At 41.8% G+C, this 24,805-nt stretch overlaps 1 protein-coding gene across 2 annotated transcripts in view; it reads left to right on the plus strand.

Moving 5' to 3' along the window:
* Positions 1-24,805, plus strand: part of myo16 (myosin XVI) — an 82,468-nt gene that overhangs the window by 14,562 nt on the left and 43,101 nt on the right. For both annotated transcript variants that reach the window (XM_044016253.1, XM_044016244.1), the window contains exons 2-11: positions 576-845; positions 7,422-7,492; positions 8,209-8,352; positions 14,234-14,342; positions 16,229-16,353; positions 16,450-16,575; positions 19,809-19,884; positions 21,557-21,707; positions 21,882-22,032; positions 22,140-22,250. In XM_044016253.1, the coding sequence (XP_043872188.1) occupies positions 611-845; positions 7,422-7,492; positions 8,209-8,352; positions 14,234-14,342; positions 16,229-16,353; positions 16,450-16,575; positions 19,809-19,884; positions 21,557-21,707; positions 21,882-22,032; positions 22,140-22,250 (1,299 nt within the window). In that variant the 5' untranslated portion in view covers positions 576-610. The remainder of the gene's footprint in view (positions 1-575; positions 846-7,421; positions 7,493-8,208; positions 8,353-14,233; positions 14,343-16,228; positions 16,354-16,449; positions 16,576-19,808; positions 19,885-21,556; positions 21,708-21,881; positions 22,033-22,139; positions 22,251-24,805) is intronic.

The following is a 24,805-nucleotide window of genomic DNA, read 5'->3' on the forward strand; positions in this document are numbered from 1 at the left end:
AATGACCTTTCATGAATAGAGTCTTCAGCAGCCTGTTGCAAGTTAGTTAACACTGTTCATTCTTGGGGGCAGTGCAGAGATGGGGTGAGGGGGACAGGGTGCAAAGGACACGGAGAATAGTCAGGCTGGTGAGTGCTTCAGGGAGGTTAGCAACTCACTTACAGCCGAGAGAGGAAGGCAGAGACACTGGGAATAGACAGGGCTCAAGGTCAAAGACAGAAGGCTCTCGGGTTTGCCAGGGCAGAGACAAAGAGCAGAGGTCAGGGGGAGGCAGAGTTGTAACCAGGAAATCCACCCACAAAGAAATGCTGGAGAGTCAGGCATGAGGCAAGGACAATCTGGCAAAGAGTGAATGCATGATTATAGTTGCTTATATGCTGCCAGGGTAATTTGCCACTGCTGGGAACAACAGGTGGAGGTGGTTCAGCTGATGAGGGAGTGTGGCAGGGTGAGTGGAAAATTCCACAGCACTAGAGGAGCCAGAGAGTAGCCTGTTGACTGTTAATAAATGACATTTCCTATTAATTGAACGCAGCTGTGTCATTTTATCGTGATCTGTCTTTCCTCTGTCACAGGTTGTTTCCAGCTATGTAATGTCTTTCGTCAGAACATGGAGATAGACCAGTGTCTCCTGGAGTCTCTTCCCATTGGCCAGCGCCAGCGGCTGGTCAGGAGGATGCGCTGTGACCAAATAAGGGCGTACTATGAGCGGGAAAAGAGTCTTCAGCGCCAGCAAGGTGGAATCAAAGTTCGAGCCCTGTCCACCCACCACAAGAAGCTCCATGTCCGCTTCAACCGCTCCGATGTCATTCAGGACGCCATTATTCGCCATGACGACAAAGAAGGTGCGTGTGAGGGTGTGTCTCAGTGTACACAAAGAAAAGAGGAAGATAGATATTTGTCACACAAACATGCACCAGAACAGTACAGGTAAGATAATATGTTCTGTTGGCAGCAGGCCAGTGTGGAGAACAGAGTGGAGCTTTTATCCAGGTACAAACAGATCTGAAAGACAAAACAACAGAACACTGATGAGGTCTGATGTTGAGTGTGGTTGTGGGCAAACAGTAATTCCACATTATCCTATTTTGTAGGACTTGGCACACACAAAAAACTGTTTGCTTTTGTTTTCTGACACTTACTGTACATAGTAAATAAATAACTGGTCTGGATTAATTTTCCCACTGAATTCTTTCAGTCTGTGGTGGTGTGGATCGGAGTGGATACAAAAGTATTCAAGCAGCAGCGAAATGAATCAATTTAATAAATAATTGACATAAACATGCACCAGAGCAAACATTAGCACTTTAAATTATTACATTTGGTTTCAAACACATGGCTTGTCAATACGAGCTGCACTATTTTCTATGAATACAAATGAGTGAAAAATAGAGGAGCAATAAAATGTCATTGTTTTATCAGTTTCAGTGAACAAATGAAAATGTCACTGTTGTAATATTACGTGTTTAACATGTCATTGTATTTATGTGCGGTGCACATTTATCAGGCAAAGGACTATGAGATCTTTGTTTTCGACAAACCGCCAGGCCTTTGGTTTAAGTGGGACTAGACTGCTGCCTGGTTGCCAGTAAAAACACACTCACATTTTCAGGCTCAGTTAGTCAGTGAACTCACATGATTACAAAAAAAGGTCTTTACACTTCATTCTAAAGGCCTCTGATAGTCAACTAACTTCAATGTCTTTCTTTTTTGTCTATGCCAGTCATTTGGCAGCCTTTTACCCAGCTGTCTGAATGTATCTGTGTCAGTCATACAAGCAGTCTTTGCAGGTCACTGTGTTAATCTCTGCTCCCTGGCTGCCAAAGAGGTTCAGCTGGGGTCTGTGGGAGCAGCTGGTGTGGCATTGCTCTCAGACTCAAACAAGGGTTGCTTGGCTTCTTATGAATCAGATCTGATCTCAGTTGGCTTTTGTCAATGCCAGGACTGATTACGGTACTACTTAACAGCACAGACACTTGTCTGTGCTCTTATTGCGACTCTATTATTTGGTGCTGAAGACACCTGAATGTAGTGGCGTGGCGGAGAGCCATGAGGTCAAGTCTCCATCTTTGACATGATGGCTGGGATAGACAACGCACACATTATCACCTGACACAGCAGTGTTCGACTTGACGCAGTGTCCATCTATCACCCCTCCACTATGGACTATACATTCCCCCCCTCCACCTTTTGGTAGTCTGTTCATGTTCATAGTCTGTTCATGTCATGTTGGCCTGTCCTTTTCTGCTGCTGTACTCTCTGCTTGTCTCTTTGTGAGGACCCATACGTCTGTCCAAACCACCCTAATCCCTTTTCATGATGGTTTTCGAGCATTCCTCAGTGGTGCTGGTGCTCTGAGTGATAACAGTTATTCTCTCCATTGCCGCTTGAGTGAATTCTTTCTTTTCTTTTTTTTTGTACAGAACGATGCAATGTGCCTCAGGGTAGGACCCTCCCCAGAGTAATGTGTGAACATTTCTGGATCGTTTTCTTTCGCTAAAGATGCATTTTAAGAGGATATGTGTACCAGCACTTGTTACTCTGAGAGCCTCTGGGTTAATCTGGTGTAAAGGAACAAGGACTGTGTAGTTGCAACTCATTTACTGACTGTGTTTTGTCTAGAAAGCTGGCTGCAAAAGAAAAAACAGAATGTGTCATTGATTCAAAGTGCTTGGAGTCGTGTCATCATATCAACATCAGTTTGACGACACGCAAAAAAAAAAAAAAACACGCTTGCCTCGTAATTGTTTTATTTTTCCTCTGAATTATTGTTAAACCTTCACCTCATGGATCCTTTTGTGAATTTTGAAAATTAGACAAACTGAATATAATTCTTAGAGACCATTAAAAAAAACCTTTGACAATCTGTTATATTGCTTTTATTTATTAACTGTTCATGTCTCCACTTGATTGTTTAATTACTGTAACTGGTAATTAATTCAATTTATTGATGGTGACTCATGAAGTTCTTAAGAGATGAAGAGACCAATGAGCCAAATGAGACTTGGAGAGGAAACAATACCAGGGTCAAAGAGGTTGAGATAGAATTTGAATTGGAAATAAATGTGAAATTTGTCATGTTTTTAATTAAAGTGCTCTTTAAGAGAATATGTGTAAGGATTAGCACCATAGAAAGAGCAGAAACTCAGCATGCTGCAGGTGATTAGAGATACCAGTCCCACACATACACAAAATGACCAAGAAAGTATTTCTCATCACTTGTCTTGCACAGGAAATAAGATGAAGAAATACAATAAAGCGAAGTAGGGTGCAGAAAAAAGGGAGGGAAGGAAGAGCAGAACACAGTGGAAGAAGAAGACATTGAAAAGGGGCTAAGAAGATATTGTAGGTTTAAGGTGAAAAAATAGTAATAGCATATAACCAATCTGTCACGAGTAAAAATCTGGCTCACTTGCATTTTGACATTTGGTGAAATTGCTTTTCCCAAGCCAATATCCTTACTTCATCCCAATGAGACACCAGTGAGAAGGCAGCAGCTGTTCTGTTTTGTCCTTTCCACAAAACCCCACGATATATTTTTTTTATTTTCAATAGAATAATGACATCGGCCCCTTTCACAGCAGCCATTTTTGACAGGTCACAAGGAGAAGCAGGTGTAAATAATCAAACAAATAATGGCTTTTGTCTACTCCTGCTCAAACGTGGTAGTCATTTTGAAGTTTGCAGACAAGTGGCCGAGAAAGACGTTCATACCCACCGAAGAATAAATTCTGTCCTTTGTGGTGTTTGCCAGAATTATTATAAAACAAGTCACCTACCAATGTCCACTATCAAAACCAACCCAGAAGCATTTCTGCTGTAGATTGTGCCCAGGTCTCTGCACAACGGTTCCCCTGCACGTATGCTGTGTGTGTGCTGGGTTGTGCGTGTGCCAATGTTTGCGTGCATGCAGAGGTTGTAGTGCGTTATGAGAGTGTAATTGTCGTACATGTGGTACAAATACAGGTGTATACCTACCTCCTCTTATCGATCGGTGTGCATTGCTCCGTCCCGCAGGCATAGAACAGTGACTCACATATTCTAATCAGAGGAAGTGAAGCAGGGCATAGGTTACAATAATAGCTTTCAGTCCCTCGTGGTGTTTTTGGGGGCACTCTGTCTGACACAGTTGATTAAATTGAATCACGCAGTGGCTGAAATACAATATGCATTGTGTCTGTGGCCTGTCTAGCATCAGACACTGTTTACACACAGTCATTTTGTGTTCTTGCAGCAAAGCTTCTTAGTTGATTACCTGCAACAGGGAAAAGTATTTTGTACAGTTGTCTCGAACCGCTAAATACCTCTGAATACAGAGCAAAATGGCACTGCTGCTCTGTTTGTCTGTCCTTAGTATTGAGAGCTGTCATTTATTCTCTATTGTCGCTACAGGTCTTGTCAAAGGATATCCTACTCTCCAGATGCATGTTTTTTTTGTTTTTTGTTTTTTGTTTTTCTTAATCATTATGCTGAAGTTGAAAATCAATGCACCACTCAGAGTAGAAGTAGTGCTGCCGTCTTTTTTTTATTAGTCACTCACTTTATCTCTTCAGTGGGAGAAAACATGTTGCACTCTTACTACCACTTTAGGTGTATATATATGATGAGTGTATCTGTTTAGATGGTGAAACACACACACACACACACCAAAGAAGGAGGCGACGAGAGAAGGAGAAGTAGGGGGTATGCAAATGTTTTGGAATGCATTGATATTTTTCTGCAGTACAGCATACTGGGACTAAAGGCATGTAGAGCACCTGTCATGTTTTTGACAGAATGGGGCCTTTACAGTAGGCCTGCAGAGGTGGTAGAGAGGGATGTTATGATTTTACTGGAATCTAATTTAAAAAACACACAACCTTCAGTCTGACACAGCAGGGATCGCTTTGAAGTTAATTGACTCATCAGGCAGAACACTGCGACTTTTGACTCGGCAACGGATTTTAAACCTCAGGTTTTTTTTTGATGACTCATCGCATCATCTTCTCTGCAGATTAATTTGAGAAGGGGCAAATGATGTGAGACACTCATACACGAGTTTTCATAGAGGCTGAATGTAGATGTTTTATGTCTGTTTGAAATAGCAAAACCAAGAGGGAAATCAGTGTTTAAAATCACACAAATCCACGTTAAAGGTGACATAGAATGCTTGTATCACACATATATGTTAGTTATGGAGGTCTACTTGCATATATTAACTTGTTTCCATGATTAAAAACCTCCTAATCGCTGCAAACAAACCGATCAAAATATCTCCTCACTGACGCTCTCGTCAGCCGCGCTTTCAGACCAAAACCACACCCCCAGAACGTGGACTGTGTTGTGATTGGCCAGCCAACGAGAGCTTTCCCACTGTCCTGTGATTGGCCAGGTACCTGGAAGTAACGTAATAGATAGGCCAGCTCTCAGATACACAGCTCCCCCTTGTGTATCTGATGCTCTGCATCTCAGCGGCAACAACAAGAGTAGTTCTTCTTCTTCTGCGGTTGAATGTACGCAACCGGATGTGCCCAGACTAGTGCCGCACCAGGAGGCGCTACGGTGGTGAGAGGAGTGGTGAGGATTTCTGATGACGACATCAAATTACGGAAGTGCCAATCCACTTCGCAGAGCCCAGGAAAACAATACAACTTTTCTCAGCAGTGGCTGAACTGTTTGTTCTGAAACTTTAGGGTTTCATAAACGAGGTAATGACGCAGACACACACACAAACGCAGTGCTAATTGGATCTTCCGGTCTATGTCGCCTTTAACTAATTCAATCTCATTTATTATTTTCAGTCTCTTTTACTGCTCACAAAAAAATTGCATTTTCCTATACAGTCTGTGTGCTGGGTTTTCTGAGGAGGAAGCACCGTGAGAACCTTATTCATGTTATATTATTATTTTTTTTCTTTGTCGTGGAGGCTGTTTACACAGTAATTGAGTAAACACTGTAATTTCAAGATCCGGGGGTGGCATTTCGTGTAATGTGCAAACGCAATAACACCCCGGTGCGTTTTCTGTAAATACACTGTAGATACTTTTAACACATGGATCTCATGAAATCACATTGTCTCTGAATGAGTAGATGGTCGATCCCCGTTTCATCCCAACTCATCATAAGATAATCTGCATTTAGAGTTATACATTATTGAGAAAGCGTACAGTACCTTTTTTCCCCATCAGGATTACAACTCGTAAAAAATGTCAAAGCTCATTTCAGAAACATGGGGCAGCGAAGTGAGACGGTCCCTCTTGTGGCTATGACTGTGTGATAAGGACAAAAGAGACAGAGGCATTTATAACAGTGAGGGATTTGAACACAATCTCATACGGGAATGTCAAGGAATGGAGCCAGGGAATGATGCTGTACATGGAGAGTGTTGCTAGATGGAGAAAACTGGCAATTCCTCTCAAAGTGGCATAGCATGGAGGCTGCATTTCAGGGATTTTATCAAATGCATGGAATATCATTGAACAGAGAGATCTAAAGAGAAGCTGAAGAAAAGTACATTTAATCTTGTATCATGTCCAAAGAACATGCTTCTTTAGCGTGTACATCAAGTTCAACAAATGCATGCAATGCGAAAAAAAATAACAGTGCACATTTTGCTAAAGGAATCTGTTTACATTGTTTGTAGGGCATCCTGGTGACTGTTCGTGATGCACGTTGAATCTGTCAGGCTATACCTTATTTAGGTTATCCCCCACGTCCTCTCTGATTTAGTCTCTTTTACGCTTTCTACCAGTTCCGAGCTGGTTGCTATGGTAACTCCACATATGTCTCCAATAACTGTTTTTGTAATTTTGCCTCATACAGTACTTCCAACTCTCCATTTCCCCAACCATTAGCCTTATGATGGAGGAAAACTCATACACAGATACATCTATCAGCATAAAATCAAATACTAGCTGATGCACAAAGGTTTCTCTTATGGTTGAAATGATATCGGTTGCTGTGAGTCAAACAGTTATGCTGCTGTTGTACACCTTTACATACTGTAAACCTCTAGGTGTCATTTTCCCTTTCAGCTATATTACCACACCCCTAAATACTCACATTTCTTTAGCCTCCAACTGTTCAGTTTCCACTTCACCCTATCTTCCACTTATCTTTCGGCTTCTTCTGCAGACAAGGACTTTCAGCAAAGGTTTTCAGCTACTAAGTGTAAAATACATTTTTCTGGAAATGCTTAGTGTCGTTTTTTTTGTACATGTTGAATACCTTCACTGAGTCTTTGACAGTGTGTCAGTGGATTGTGTGGTTCATTGGAAGCACACACACACACAGATAAAACACTGATGTGCAATGACATGTCAAGGACAGTCATAGGATGCTGTGTTTGTGTGTCGTGTCTAAGTATGTTGATGCCTGTTTTACATGCCCCGAGTGTCATGTCTGTGTTACAACAAACAACACGCGTGTTTGTTTCATTGCAGTGTTGCGTCTCCTGAAGGAGGGAGCAGACCCCAACAGTCCCGTTTCTTCTGACGGATCCTTGCTACACTTGGTAAGACAGATCACATGTTGATCACTAATTGTATGACAATAGTCCTAATGTGTACTGGTTTATACACATGTGCTGCTTTTTAGTACAGAGTGGGCTGAAATACTGCAAATAGCTGAGAAAGATCACGAATGAAGATGTTTGTCATTCATCTTACTTCACCAGTGATCCGTTATTTTGCCTTTATCTGAATTAAGCATTCTCATAGCAATTCATGTTCACATAAAACTCCTATCACTATACATTACATTTTCTATGTCGTAGGGATGCATGGTATTGGACTTCTGGTAATATCGGATATGAAATATATCGGGAGTCCGTTTTTCATCATTTAGTCCTCTCTGTAGTGCAATTAACATGATATTTTTCATAATTATGTCACATCAAATGTAGGTATGAATTTTCTTCATTGAGCAAAATAAATAACAAAAAAAAAAAAAAATAGCCGTAGAGGGCGCCAGCATATAAGTCAGGGAGGTAAGGGTCTATTCAGCCTACTGTGATAGTCATTAGTCATATCGGCCGATCTTTGGTGTGTTCGCAGATTTCCGATAATACATTTTAAAGCCAATATCTGCTGATACTCAGGTCGCTAATATCATGCATCCCTACTACATAGAAGTTGTTATGCACCAATCCAATTATGTGAACTATTTCATGTTAACCATGCAGTTAACATTTCTGCCAACTGATGACAAAAAAGTCTTCTGTCCTTGCAGTGTGCTCGACATGACAACGTGTTTGTGGCAGAGTTGCTGATTGAGCGAGGCCTGAATGTCAACTTGCAGGACGAAGACCTGTGGACCGCCCTGCATGTAGCGTGTGCATGTGACCACGCGGACGTTGTGCTACTGCTACTGCTGGTGAGAAACACATGCCAACAGCGATGTGCAGTGTATAATGGTGGCTGCTTTATACAATACCACAACACACACAAACACCCACCAACGGGCACGAATGTAGGGCTGGGTATCAATCAAAAATGTTCGATACCAGTGCCTATACCGATACCTTCTCTCTGATACCGGTTCCTGAACAATACTTTTTTCAATACCGGGTACTATCGAAGCATTTCGGTCGGTACATGAAAGAACCGAAGTTCGGTACCCAGTCCTACATGAATGTCCTTTTTGAACATGGTTAGTTGTGTAGTTTCCTTGTTGATCCTTTGGCATACAAGCGTTATATGTTGAAGTAGCTCTGAATCACTCTATTGACATTAATCACCGATTATCTTCTGCCCAAGTGACTGATTTTTGGGCGGTGGTTTGGATCATAAACTGTCTGAAATTTGACTTTACTTCCTTTTAACAAACCCTGCTGAATCACACAAAATCAGAAATATTCAGAATATCTGCATGACATGATCAAAGAGAGCCTGTTCAGCGGCGCTCATTTTGAAAAAAGCAGTGGTTTTATTGACTAGATCCCTAATGAGAGCCGGGCCAGCTGCAGGGGTGGGGCCTGCACATCCAGCCCAATCACTAAGTAAGCTGGGTCCATTCTGATGATGTTGATTAGACCCAGGGAGAGTTGCCTGCAGTGTGGAGCTTGGTAGATTCCTTTACATTCTGGTTTTGTTGATTGGGTCCTGAGTGATTGGTGGCTGCCTGTCTGCGGAGCAGGAGAGGAATGGATTTGTTTGAAGAGCTGCCAGGCAAAGGGGTGTGCAGAGTGGATCTGTCAGCTAGCACTGACTATGTGACTGTTGGATTAATTGATTGTATGAGTGCATGCATGCACATTGCCTTAGTAGAGCAGTGAGTGATATCGAAATATTAAATGCAATTTATGTGGTGAGTTCATGATGGGCAATACCATAAGAAATAGATTTAATTCTGCTCCCAGGAAGTAGTTACCTAATGTCTATCATTAACCACTGAGACAAAACTAGTTCCTGGTAAATGAAGTCTTATTTGCACAGGTCACATTTAAAAAATCTATCTAACTCAGTATCACATGTCAAGCTTACTCTAGTGACACCAGAACGTTTATATATGCATGTTTATATATATGTATATATATATATATATATATATAAATAAATATATATTTGTATTGTTGTATTGTTTCAAAGTGCTTATCTCAGCTACATCACCTTGAGTTAAAATGTGCCCTTGTGCTTGCTTGTGACAGCACCGTGAATTTTTTCTAAATGGTGCATTTTTTTCTTCAGGGTAAGATAAGCACTTGCATTTCTTTTCCTGGTATAATCATCAGGGAAGATGGTGGCTGAAAGGGGAGCCCAAGGTGCTTCCTGTCTGCCAGGGTAAAAATAGCTTCAGTCAAGTCCTAAGTCCCATAGAGATGCAATATTTCATTTCTTCGATTCATTCATTTTGGCAACCATCTTCACCGCAGACTCTGCCAATGCCCGGTCACTCTGTTCTGTTCTCAAACTGCTCCTTTATCAGCGCTGTAAGTGGAAGATCTTTACTCTAAATGTACGGAAACGGGGTTTATACTTTAAGAAGAAACGGAACACTGGTCTTGCTTGAGTGGCAGCCTTATCTTTGATTGGCACTAGAGGGAATTGCACCCTTAATATATACTAATCTGTTATGTCCTGCTCCAACATCTCTTTCTCCATTTCCCCCTCCCCCTCATTCTCTGCTTCTTCTGTCCTTGATTTCCTGTTTCCAGTTCCTGCACAGTGAAGCGGGGAGGTTTTTTGCTGACAGAAATGTTACCAAGCTTGTCTTGTGGGGAAAATAGAGGGCTTGATGATGAAGTCTTGGCGCATTGTCATTAGATTGGCATTAATGTTAATTCTCTTATCTCCTGCCTCCAAACAGCAGGAGAGCCAGTATGCCATTTATAAACTGTCGTTCCTAGCCGATTTCCAATGTCTTTTCTAAACCTATTCTATAGCTACAGGCTAGCCCTGATTAATGTTCATCACTGAGACTCTTGTCGAATTAACCAGAAGAACAGAGACACAGTTACATAGATTGTCACACAGCAAATAAAACATGACGGGATAGTCTGTAGGAATGATTCTACAAAAATATTTGATTTTCAGGTTAATGGAAACAGTCAGTAAATATCAAACAAAACTGGAGGTTATGCATATAATTAATGTTGCCTGAGGGAGGGAAACATGGAGCACATCAGAATGAGGATAGCTTCCTTGGCACTAGATGAGCTAGGCTTTCCAGACCCATTACGAGAGTGTTTCTTCTTTTCTGGAGCCATTCCACTTTGCAAGTTAGCAAATTGCTAGAAAGTTTGCTAGCGTAGCTAAACGAATACCCATTCACTGAGCTAAATGGCAAACGGTGTGGCTAGTTAGCAAGCTAAACACGCGCAGTACAGAAACAAGCCTTGATAGTGATACCAAGGGTAGGGAGCGAGCTCACCTCTGGTGGACAGTCAAATCACTAGCAAGGGTTGTGCAGGTTATGCGAGGTGAAGTGCAGTAAGATTGAGGAGATGAGACTGTCCAGGATAATTAATAGCCCCAGGGGAATGCAGGTCTTCCCCAACCTGCAGCAGTCTCATTGGCCTTGACAGGCTTGTTGAAAAAGTTTCTTCAAGTTGGTCTCACAAAGACGCAGTCCCCATACTGATGTGTTGTGTCGAGTCTACTGCCCGAAAGGGAACTGGAATTTTCAGTATTTAATTGTGCTTGACTCATGTATCAGGGTGCTGCAACTTAGCGGGTCCTTGATTCAAACCACAGTCCACACTGTGGTAATGAAAAAGGGCTTAATTATGGTTTCCTAATTTTTTTTAATGAAATGTGATTAGGATAGGATAACTTGCAGACTTGACCTTTGACATAGTGTTTACAGTAGTAAAAAATGTTACTCTCTATTAGCCCTCTTATGACCATCAAGATAATGAGGCTGCCTGGATTTATATTGATTTTATGGCTGTAGTATTGTCAAAAAAACGCTCAACGAGTGAGTGCTTCTGCTCCTTTTTCCTTTCGATATCTGGCAGTTATTCAACCGTTCAGGAATAAGCTTATTTTACAAACATGTGACACACTGGTGAATCTTGTCTGTGATTGGATGGTCGTTCCATGGAAGCCCTGAGGGCTATTGTAATGACAAGTATCCAGTATCCATCTATCTGTCTTGATCCTCCACATGAGGGTCGTGCGGGGTGCTGTACCAATCTCAGCTGACATAGGGCAAAAGGCAGTGTCACAACCTGGACTGATCGCTAGTCCAGAGTTTTTGAATTTTCTAGATAGCACAAGCAGTCTAGAAGTAACGATAACGGTAATGAGAAGTACGCATGCCAAATCCTGTCGCCGACAATAGGATGGCCACAGAAGGGTTAACACCACTGCACTTCAATGACTAAAACAAAAGATCATAGTCTCCCCTTATCCTTTGGAATGGATCTTCTAGTATCTGAAACTGAAAAGTCATTGGGATTCAAGCTCCAAAATTTTGACCCACTTTCTCTGCTTGCAGATGTCCACTGTGCCACGATGGTGTCTAGCTCAGCATTAACCGCTCCTGCACAGACTGCAGTCAACACATACCTTGTAGTTATTATTGATTCGATATACTACATGGAACAATTGCCATTATGAAACATGTGTAGTGTGGCGTTTACAGATTTCCATCTATGGGACACCAGCGGTGCATCCATCATACTGTGACTAAGAGCGCGTTGAAGTCAGAGGTTAACTTGTTAACCCTTTTTATGCTGCATGGCTGGCAGCTAGCGCCTACTCATTTTTATCTGTCATTTTTATCTGTTTCTCATGAGAGTGCAGACGCATGATTTGTCTCTTTATCATTAGCCTGCACATTATCCTTACTTCAGCATAATATGCATTGGAGCTATGCGTTACAAAAAAAATTAACTGTGGATAAATTATTCCAGCATAGAGTTTTCTACCATCATTTTTTACCCATTGACTATAAACAAAAACTACTTGTCCCCTGATGTCAAATATTGGTTAACATTTTCCTGATGAGTTAATATCTTAGTATTATTTTCTGGTCTTCTTCAATAGCACATGATAACAATTTTGTATTATGTTCCCATTTAGAGGAAAATTGATGATAATCGACAAGTTCAGACTCTTATGGCTGCCACCAGGAGATAAAAGCATCTATCTGTGGTCACAAAATAACATCTCGGTGTACAATATAAAATGAGACTGTTCACATTTTAATATTCTTAAAATGTCCAAATTCATTTTAGAATGTATCCAACTGGTTTTGTCCAGCTGCCAATGAAGGTCGTCAGTGGTGAGAGTCAACCCCTGAGAACATAAGATGTATCTGCCAGTCAGCAGATAATGTCCTCCAGCCAAACTCCTATTGACATTTACTGGTGAATCGTCTGGTTTAGAACACATCATTACTACACATGCACATTGCAGACACACAAACGCTCACATGCCAACAGAGGAACCCTAGTAATTATAGATGATGGAGCAGTCCAAATTTGACATAGTTGATAATGAAGGGTTGAGTGATGGTGGTGGGGATGGGCAGAGGGGGCATAATGTTGTATTGCTCTCCTTCTGGCTCACTCATCACCTCTTGTTTTGCTCCAGAAGCTGTGCTTCACATTGCGATAAGGTTTCTTGTGTCCACGTGAATATTCAAAATGCGGCAGCTGATTAAGTTAATTAATTCTCTTTGTTAGCCTTCCTAAGTGAGTGAAAATGGCTCTCGATGACACACAATGAAAATGCAAACCTCACCAGCAGAGATTCGCTGATAACATAAACTGGCAATACGTAATTGCTTGGCATTTCAGTGAATTTTAAATGGTTACACGTCTGCAAAGCACATTCAGAACTGAAGAGCAAAATCCTGTTGTGATATTTACTGTGTAAATCAATTAAACTGTTCAAGGTTGCTTTGAGGTTTTGAGGCCCAGTGTCCTTGTGGTTTTCTTGATTGGTTTTCAGAGCACTAAGGTTAACTGCCTTCGTGTTGCTCTGTCAGCTGACTCCCTTCTGGCACTTAAACCCAGTTTCATTCTTTTCTTTCTTTTATTTTTGCTTTCCATACCCTTTCCCTCTCTGTCTGCCTAAGGACTGGGCCATAAATCTCTTTGCCGCACTGCAACTAGGTCGTTAGAATTCTATTAGCTGTAAATATGCAATAAGGATGTGCTCACTTAGAGTCTTCTGTCCCTGCTATCAGACCAGGTCCAGCTACGATCGTTATTTTAGCATGTCCTTTACGGTTTCGTCAAACAACTAGAAGTGATTTTAGTACTGGATGCTGACTACTGTCACTTCAAAGGATGTAGGTGACTTTTAGTGACCACGTCTGTAACTGAAATACATTTTGAATAGCTTGTACACAATTCTCTTCCGATTTAAGGTGTACAACAGACAATAAGTGCAGGAGAGATCCCCCAAAGAGAAGCAATCAATCATAACCATCTTGTGTCCAATGAGCTGTAGTCAGAGTAACAGTCTTTAAAGGAGCCCAAGAGAAGGTCCATGTTATCTCATGTTGTAATAGAAGACTCCTTTGGCAGGGTCCTTGCTGAGTAAACACACATTAATCTTGTCACACGCACACACTTACCCAGTGATCCCAGGTAACTGTAACCAATGCCCTCACTCTTCACTGCCCCCCCAGGCAGTTATTTAATGATTTCTTTTATTCAATGCATTGTCTCTTACTGTCTCCATGGTTTTGCCTCTGGAAAGCCAAGATAATTGTGCACACTCTATCATCAATTCAAGTCTGATGAATGGGCCCGGCTAAATTTGTGTCTTCTCCGCTTTTTGTCTGCCCCTGCATCTGGAAGGCCGGCGTGAATGTTATGCTGCAGGACGTCAACGGAAATATTCCTCTTGACTACGCCTCTGAGGGAACCGAGAGCAGCTATATCCTACGAAAACACCTGGAAGAGAATGGTAAAGCTCGGCAACAATTGTGTTTAGTATTGTATGTTGTGTGTATTTAAAGGGATCTCCACAGTTGTTTCTACAGGTCTTGGAGAGCACTGTAGAATCCTGGAGAAATCCAGTTGTCGCTTGAGTCGGCTTCAGTTTGGTCTGATGAAAACATCTGTAATTGGATAATACAAGGGCCTGACTATCTTTGCTTGCTGCTATATAAGCTACTGCTTTCATGGCAGCAGAAGTAGGGGAGATGCAAACGTTTGAAATGTGGTGCCTGCAGTTGAAGGAGAGGTGTGTACAGTACAGTATATGTGAGGTTGAAGTACACCCACAGACCTAATGATGGTGGATTGCAAATGGGCCACTTGTCTCCCACACAGCAAGGAAAAGGTCATCATGGGAGCTGCAAAATAACTGGAGATAAAGGCACAAGAGTGTTGGAGGCACACAGAGAAAAGTGGTAGAGGCTCAAGGAAGGAATGACAGAGGGAAAGGTGAGAAATCTGCCAGAGAAATATAGAGAAACAAGCAGAGAGAAGGTAACAGGAATCATGCTGACAAAGCTAGACAGAAACAGATATAGACAATGATGGAGGGTCTTCCCTCATCCATCTGTCAGTGGCCACACACGAGCCTGCGGAGGATCACATGACAAATGCAAGCCTCTGTCTATAGACAGCTAACTCATTAAAGCTTGAAGCAACCCACTCACACAGACACACTCATACTGTACGCGGAATTTTTTTTGACACTTCTCTCTGCTTCACTCTTCCAGCTCATGTGGTGCTATCTATCCCCCTGCCTACCTTCAGCTCCCCTGATGCCACCCTTCATGTGTTGGGCTTTGCCACCACGAAGCACACTGTTACTCACACAGGCTTGCTGAACCTCTGTTGCTATAGCAACTTGGTTGCATGCTCTCTATCCCCATCAAATATGTGTGGTTGTGGGGAAGACTGGGTGTCCATGTGTCTCTATATCAGTGATGAAGGAGGCAAAGAGATAAATATTATTTCCCTCTTGGTGCTTTGGCTATGTCGTCTGTGTTTTATGGGATTTTGAATTTTCATGAGGAGTGGTACTTTTAGAATTACTTTTTACTTTTTTAGAATAGAAGTATTATCCTCTGTTAATGTTCATATGAGCAGTTTTCAACACCTACAAACCCCGGAGGCTCTTGTGTGTTTGCAAAGATAAACATTGATGGGCTAAAACAAGATGTCTGTTTAGAAAAGTCCCATTAGTAAGTGTGAAATATCCTATCACAGCAAACTGAAGTCCCTGTATGAATGTGAGTAATGCGAGTACACTGATCTTGACTGGGATGTCCCTGTAGACCTCTGTATGTTTGTGTTGGCCTAGAGCACAAGCTGCAGTGGCGTTGGAGGATCGGAGCCCTGCATGAGTACATGATAACCTTCTGATTGCTATTCAAATGATATCAAATTCAGGATCCCTTTTGTGCTCAATGCATCTGTCCTCTGACTTTTGTTGATTCATTTCTGACACTGCCCAGCCACCATCATAAAACACCATGCTGATCAATGCAAACCAAATCTTTTACATAAACTGGGGCATTTTTGAATGCAATTCAGAATAGTTCATTGTAAATCCTGACCATATTTTGATTAAACTAATAAGTCTTTTCCTAAAAGTTAAAGGTTGGGCACGAAGGTCAGCTCTCTCAGTGAATTTTTTGCACTTATTTGTCAAGATTGCAATGAATAATAGAGACACATTGTGTTAAATGTATAGGTCATTTTTTTTCTGTATCCTAAGCGAAGCCAACAGAATAGTGTACATACTGTATAGTGTGACTGTAAAATATGAAATGTCACAAAACTAACTACAGGCATATTATATAGTATTAGTATACCAAATGTGTTTGTATTTGATAGGTGTGGATGTGTCCTCTATACATGCCATGAAAACACAGAGAGCCAGCACCATGTTATCTGATGTCAGACAGCTTATAGCTGCAGGCATCAGCCTGAACCATCCCAATGATGACGGGGTCACGCTGGTGAGTAGGATCTCGTGGATCTGTGTGTGTTTAGGAGTTGATCTTTAACGTCTTACTCCCCTTCTGTCAATTGTTTGCTCTTGCCTTCCTACTCAGCTCCACATAGCATGTGCCAGTGGTTACAGAGAGGTGGCATCTGTGTTGTTGAAGAGCGGAGCGGACCCTCAAGCTGCTGACAAAAGCTTTTGGACACCTCTCCACCTGGCTGCCAAATACGGACAGGTAAGTCACAGCTGCACACTGAAACGTCAGAATGTATTTGGCGTTCTGAAGGGGTCACCTCCTTCCAAGTCATCTAGATTTACTGAGTCAATGTGATTGCAGTCATTCATTGAATAATGAGGAAATGATTGATGGATTGTTCCTCAGAGCAACTTGCCTCCAGTTACCCTGCACACTCTGATAAAACACTCATTTTGGGCCTATCGATCAGAAACACTACAACTCCATGCACTGAGGATCCCATATACGTTTGATACAGCATTTTAAATGAGGCATTTAATGTCGCTCTTAGAGGAGAGGAGATTGATTTCCAGATGGAGCGGAGGTGAGCTATCAGAGCGATGGGATCTGGTGGTTTGGGAGTGATCCAAATATGAAAGAAGGGAAGCAATCACATTTTGATCTTGCTGACCCAACTGGATATTTAATTGCATTCCTGGGCTGTGTGCTTGGCTGCTAAGAAGGGGAATTTATTCATTTGGTATTTAAACTCACTTTATTTATTCACAAGTCAGGATTTTCCCCCCACTACTAATGTGTTCCTTCTTTATGTTAACCCAAAGACTGTCTTAGTTTCATACTGATCTGTTGCCTTCTTTTGCTTTCTTTCCTCTTACACAATTCCATCATCCGGTTGTTTGTTGACTAGATGATAGTAAGTCAGACAGCAGACAGCCATTCTCTAATAACTTTCCCCATCTCGTCTTGCTCTTCAGACTGTGCATATAAAATTACTCTGTGTACAGTCTGTGTGTGTGTGTGTGTGTGCGTGTATTTAATATGTAAGTGCATCTGACTTAAGAGTGTCAGTCTAGAGGATTGGAGAATCAATAAGGTTTCCCTTGGAGTACAAAATCACCACAGATATCGACCCTTTACTGGTGCCAGTGCTTTGCCTCTTGCATACCAACCACTCCATGAGCCCGAACACTCACTTCCTGGCACCATCTTACTCTGTCTGATCTGACGATGGCGTGTCTGCACAGAATATAATGCGCTTATATGTCCATCCATCATCAACCGCTTATACGAGATCGGGTCATGGGGGTTGCAGATCTATCAGAGAGCTGCAGACTTCCCTTTCCCTGGCTACTTTGTCCAACGCTGACTGGGGGATACCCAGGCACTCCCGAGCCAGCGAGTTTATATAATCTCTCCACCTGGTCCTTGGTCTGCCCAGTTGGACATGCCTCCCAAGTGATGCGCTCCAGTGGCGTCCGTAGCAGATGCCAAACCCCCTCAACTGGCTCCTTTCCACGCAAAGGAGCAGCGGCGCTTCTCCGAGTCCCTCCCAGAAGACTGATCACTTCTCACCCTATCTCTAAGGGAGAGCCCAGCCACCCTCCTGAGAAAACCCATTTCAGCCGCCTGTACCCACGTTCTTGTTCTTTCAGTCATGACACATTTCTCATGACCATTGATGGGGGTAAAAATAAAGATCGACCAGAATAACAAGAGCTTTACCTTTCAAGAATTGGACCCACTGGTCCGAATCTTCAGTTAATCTTACGCACCGTTGTTCCTCTCACTCGTGAACCCGAGATACTTTAACTCCTTCACTCGCCAAATAAATCACTGGTCCCATTGATCAGAAAGTGTAGCCGATATGAGGCAGAAGGAGTCTTTTGCCTGAAAATGCTTGAAACTGGAATATATTAAACCCAGAGACCCCCAAAGACCTCTTACTGTAACAAATTAAGCTTCTCTTTACTTCTCTTGTTTGATCCAGGAATATTTAAGTAATATTTAATATTTTTTTTTTTCTTAAATCCTCCCATGTTGAATTTTCAAACCAAATGACAGGGTGATTAATTCAGTCTGAGGGGGAAGGTAAACACGAATGCTGTGGCAATGTAACATATTGAAAAGCATCTTAACCCTAACCCAATTCTGAAAAGACATTTTACGAAATAAAAAAATTAAGAAATATCTTGATCTACGGCAGGTTAAATAACGTTAACTGGTTTGATAAGGTTGTTTTGACCCCACTGATCCCCATCTACAGATGACCTTTCCCCCGATCGTCTCACAAACTTTGACTCACCGACGAGTTCAGATCTTGTGGTGTTACTGACGTGCTGTCAGTATTTATAGGGTGTGAGTGCAGCTGACAGTGTTTGTGGGCAGTAGAGATTCTGTAGACTCATAAGTGAACAGCTGCCAGCATGGGTCAGCCAGTCTGTCCAATGTGTCAAGTCAAGCTCCTCTGTACTGCAGATGATGTGCAATTACTCTGCTACAGAACAAAGAAGCAATTCTACTTAAAGACCATTTTTCCCTGTCACATCGCTGAAAAGTTGAGTTTATAATGCCTAGTGTTTGACATCAGTAATAGGCTGGGGACTCACAGAATTTGAGTTGAAATCAATGCTGCATAAGATACGCTGGGTACTCCCATACTGTTTGATGTTTCCCCAAGTCCAAGATTAGATGACTCAATCAAGTCTTAAAAGCCATGGAAGACATTTTATGTTTTGACGGTATGATTATTAGTCATTTCAAAGTGATGTCTTTGTATTTATTGAGCTGCTGAGGTTGGTTGCATAACCAGGAATTTGATGATTTGTTATTTCTTTAAAAACTTGTTGTAGTACTTTGCTTGCTTCATAAATGTCAGTGTGGCCCATCTCTGAGTTAGAGTGTTACACTTCATTAGATTCCATACAGCTGTTAATCCACAGAGGCACTGTGGGTTACAGAAAGAGGCAGTGCAAGAAAAGACTAAATGTAAATGAAGTGGCAATGAGAGGGAAAGGAGAAGAATACAGAAATCTTTGTGAGCGCCATGTCTATAGAGGAAAATCTGAGACAGAACAATGGAAGTCAGAGGTGACAGACAGCACATGTCACTCTGTTGTTGAAACGTGGCTTGTAACGACAGGGTTCTTCCACTGTGTTGTCATCGACAGGAGATGAGCTCATTATTTAAGGGTCTCCTTGTCAGGGTTGACACTTAAAGACCTGCCTTATCTGACATACACTGTATACATCATCTCCTTAGTGTTTACATTTTAGGTCAGTGTCAGTCTGTCCTACATCGCACGGTACATCATATGTAATGTACGTCTTCAATGTTGCATTAAATGTGTGTTTAACCACATTCAATCCTGAATGATCCTATTTCGACGAGCACTCTCAAAATAATAGGTTTTTTCAAGTCGTGCTTCAAAATGTTTGAATCTTTTTTAGGCCCTAGTAAAAATGGATGTGAGCATTTCTTCCATCTCTTACAGACAAGCATCGTTAGTCAGCTCCTGCGACACGGAGCGAACCCGACTTTGTTGAACCGCAACCAAGACAAGCCCTCAGGTAACAGATTTACACACTTATATAAATATGAACACGCAAGTGTTGCAGCCAAAATGAGAAAAACACCTTTTCGCAAGTGAGAGGCAATGTAGCAGAGACACACAGAAATGGATTTTGACTTGAGCTGAGCATTTTCAGATGCATTAATAATCACTGTGATCACACACACACAGAGTGTATACACGCAGTGCATTAGGCTTCCTCATAATCTGTCTCAGGTGATCCCATTTGTGCAATTAATCTCCAAGATAACACACATTTCTTAATGAAAGAAAACATTAACTCCTCACTTTTCTGTACACACTTATTACATGTGGGTATTTGCAGTCATCATAAGGGACTGGAGTGATTAATTTGCCGGTGGGCGAAAAGGTAGCATATCAGCAAAGAGCATGCATTGTTTATTTTAATAATCAAAGGAAACAAAATCATCAGAGGGGGTCTAAAATGAGATACTTTTCACCAATTATTTCTAGTGGTTGATGTGTGTTGACATAATGTCTCCGTAAGAGGTTCCCATTTTCACAGGTAGACATATAGATATGTTGTGAAAAACGTGCTGTAATGGAAGTAGGAAAGGACAATGAAATGGGAATGCATTTATTGTGTCACGCTATTGTCATACATAATAAAACGTGAATCCGTGACTTGAAACTCAGAGTTGTGTGTGTGTGTGTGTGTACCTTTTGCTGAAAACTGGTTCGAGTTGACCTACATTAGCCACTCTAAAGCAACTTGAAAAATGATGCGTGTGGTGCAGCTCTAATCTCAGCAATCAGTGACACACACAATGCATTTTTGACACACCAGACCACAGGGGTCCTTTGAGTCTTTGACATCTCATACATGTTCTTTGTCTAAAAAAAAAACACTCCAGAATATAAATATTAACATTTGAATATGCTCAGGTCAATTATAATGTTTTTGAAGTGGAAGCGGTTATTGGCTGATGGTTTGTGTCCACACACACAAGGAAACAGCAGGGGCAAGCATTAAGAGGACCATTACAACACCACCCGTTGTGCCAGGCTGCTGGTGACTATCATGTAGTCATTTAAATTGTGATGAAATGTGTCACTGAGTACTATCTGGAGTATCATATGTGAGTCTAACCACTTACTCTAACTGCCACACTTGGTGCTTAATCAATAGTCCCATCTAGCATGTAGGCAAGACAAGTCCTGAGAGGCTGACAGACCCCTTTTTTTTCACATGGAGCCACACACAGCTCCCTCACCAACCACATGACGAAAGACAGACAAGGCAAGTGATGGGGGTCTAGGGGGTTGTCAATCACACATAAATTAAAAGACAGGATGAAGCCGTTCCCCTCCCTGGTGTCCTGTTAGACCTCAGTGATGGGGTGGACCGTCGCTCCCCCCTCTTCTTAAACACAGATAGATTGATCTACGGTGGTGTCCACATTTTGCTCCAGCGTTGGCTCATCCACACGGGTTGACACTGCAAAAGAAGGCAGAGCCGAAAAGTGTACCTGTGTGTTTCCCAGCAGAGTATGTTGTGGGATTTTAATGAGAGAGTTCATTATCAAGGCTTGCAAATGTGATATTTATAAGTTTTGGTTATTGTCCACTTAAACCAGTCTCTTGGAATTGAAACTTTTACATGGGATTGGTAAACTGATTTGCCCCTTTCTTGTGTGCCCTGTCACCAGACATAGCTGCTTCAGATCCTATAGCTGATATGCTTTTGAAAGCAGAGGAGAGCTGGCTGCAGAGACTGAAGGACCCCTCAGTTCCTCTGCCATCCACAGACCAACGCTACGATGGCGGATCGCACGATCTCACCACTCCGGTCAAGAACTTGTGGGTTAACAGTTTCATAAGCACAACTGATAGACTTATGGTTAATAGAGAGATGGGTAATTGTTGTTACTTACCTTTTCTTTTTCTTTCATCCACCACTTTGTCCCAAACATCTCCCTGTCCTTCCAACCGCTGTATTTTCTCCAAATCCTTCACAATCCACCTAATGCACAGGAACCCCTTGGGTCTTTCTATCTCTAAGCGGGACAGTCTGCTTGAAAAATGTGCTATGTTCAGAGAGGCTGGCGGAGCACTGACCGGACAGTCATCCCAGAACAATTTACTAGATGGCCCCTTTAGCTCTGCAACCAACAAACTGGAATATGTGCGTACTCTTCCTGCAGTTCCTGCACCATGAGCACAGTTAGATAAAAAAGAACATAAATAACCCAAAACAAGACAACTTATCATGGCATTTTTTTTCCTCTTCAGGTCAAGCTGATGCCTCCAGCTCCAAATGACGACTTGGCATCGCTCAGTGAGCTGACAGACAGTAGCCTCCTATATGAGATGCAGAAGCGCTGTGGCAACGACCAAATCTATGTAAGACACCCCTTTCCTAGTACCAGTAAACAAAGAGTCCCACTCAACATTAAGGAACAGAGAAGATGGAGAAATACACAGTAGTTATCTCACGGCAAGTTTTTGTTTGTAGTGGAGAGCTGTGTTGTTTAAGGTTTGGGAATTTCATCATGTGATGATTAGCTCATTTCCTACAGATGTTATACCCATGAGCTGTGCTTTGGGGGTCCCTTCAACATATGCACATTATACTCTATCTAGTATAGTCTGTTTATATACACTGTACGTCTCCCACAGTGCACCACAGACACTGTGGCACTCTAGCTGTAAAACACTGAAAATAATATTTATTTATTCCCTGTGATCAAAATTTCTGAATGTAGCTGAGTGCTAAGTTCATACTGGTGATAGGCATCTTTATTTCAGTGAGCAAACATGTCAATCACACTCATACTTCTTAATGTAAATTTTGACAGCAATGGAAATGAGAGTGAAGAGAAATCAATCTAAATACAGTATGAGCTAATTGGTCTGAAATCATATATTATCATAGTTTGAATGTTAAAGGAATACTAATAATTAGATTAAAATTATTTTAGAGTTTCTCCCAACTTGTAACTGCTTGTGCTCCCAAGTGGTGCATACTTTTCTAAATCAGGGCAATCGCACTGTACACTTTTGTGTCACTGCATCAATCATCGTGACTCTCACTGCCTCCAGTGTGTTCACTGGATTGCATTCATTCCCTTGTTGATTTCTGTGAGAGCGGAAGTTGATTCGAATGCACTAATATACTGTACGTGTGTCACACACTCCCTCACTTAGACTGGTGACAATTGCAGTTCAATACCATTTAGGACAGTTTTAAAGACAAATCAATAACCATATTGGCGATTGAAATACCTTCAACGATTGGTCAATTTTGTGTTCATGTCATTTTCTCCCTTCTTTAAAATTGTGGTCCACGCCATGATTCTCCATTTGGGACTGAGGTCTCTAAAGGCTGGAACCAGATCAATGTGGAGCTATCTGGTGCTTGCTCTTCTCTGCGAGGAAGCAGTAATAGTCTGCTATTATGGGAACCCAGATGGGCCACAGGCAGTGGGGTTTGCCACAGCAGGGGCGCATACATAAGTGGATGACAATAAAAGACAGTGAAGTGGTGGATGAAGATAAAAGAAGTGATTGCAGTTGAGTATAATGAGGAGTGGATCCTGAGGTGGAGTCCATTTGGAAGAAGGTTTGCGATGTGAAGATGACTAAAACAAAGATTTGTTTCCCTGCCTGTCAGCCCATGGCCAAGTGGAAAGGGAACGTGGCTTGTAACTGGAGGGTCACCAGTTCAAGTCCCCACCAGGTCAAAGGGCTGGGGTATCCCTGAGCGAGGTACCCAACCCCCATTGCTCCCTGGGCACTACTCAGTGTGGCAGCCCATCCTATTCTAGGATGGGTCAAATGCAGAGAAAATAATTTCCCTAAGGGGATTAATAAAGTATAAGATTTAGTCTTTTTTTAATACATCTCATGTAGTTGACATACATATAGTCAGTCAAGAGAGAGGGGAACAAAGTAGAGATATGGTGATGGAAAAAATGGTGAAGGGACAAAGGCAGAGAACTCTCCATATGTTCCCAGTAGGGTGGTCCAAGATGGGGCTTTGATGAGTGATCTGCCGCCTTCTGCCAGGAGGAGAAGGATCAGTGCGCTCTCTCCTCTCCCCTGAGGAGAGCAGCAAGGAACTGGGAAAGGATATAAGAGCACACAGTGATGAAAGCTGGATGACTGTCAAGCATGTCATGAGATTAAATAAAAAAAAAAGTTTACCCAGGGAAAAACACAAAATATTAGGGACAAGTTGGGAGAATTTCGTTTCTGTCTGCAAGCAGTCGGAATTCATTAACCTTCAGCCAGGGCCTAAGCACAGAGCAGCATGTAACAGAATGTTAGCGATGCCTGCACCTTCCCAGGGGACAGTTTTTTTTCAAACAGCCTCCAGGAGTCCTTGTAAGAAACAGATTTAGCAGTTTAATGGAAATAGTCAGAAACTGTGAGTTGGATATTTTTGTCTACATGGGTGTGGGGTTTGTGAGTGTGTGGGAGGACAGATTTGTTGTATTTTATTGGAAAAAGGTCATTACTTATGTCACCGCTGAAGGCCATTTCCTGATGTTTATCTGTTATTCTTATGGTAATGATTAGGGGTGCAACTCATGGTTATTTTCATAATCGATTAATCTGATCATCATTTTATCGAGTCATCGCTTAGTCCAGAAAATGTTGACAGGTGTTTCTCAGACCTTGAAATGATGATGTTCTTACATGTCTTGTTTTGTCCAAAACCCAAAGGAATCCGTTTTAATGATTTATTTGTTATATGGAGCAAAGAAATCAGACAATATTCACTTTTAAGAGAACATGTTTTAATAACTAAAAATAGTTGCTGATTAATTAACAGCTGTGGTAATAATGAAAATCAATGTCAAGGAAAGATTGGGGTATCACTTTTGTTAAAAAGCCAGTGCCAACTTCTCTAAATGACAGCATGCATTTCAAAACTGTGTCAACTCACATTCAGA

Source organism: Solea senegalensis, linkage group LG2, assembly GCF_019176455.1.
Source record: "Solea senegalensis isolate Sse05_10M linkage group LG2, IFAPA_SoseM_1, whole genome shotgun sequence".
Classification (NCBI taxonomy): Eukaryota; Metazoa; Chordata; class Actinopteri; order Pleuronectiformes; family Soleidae; genus Solea; species Solea senegalensis.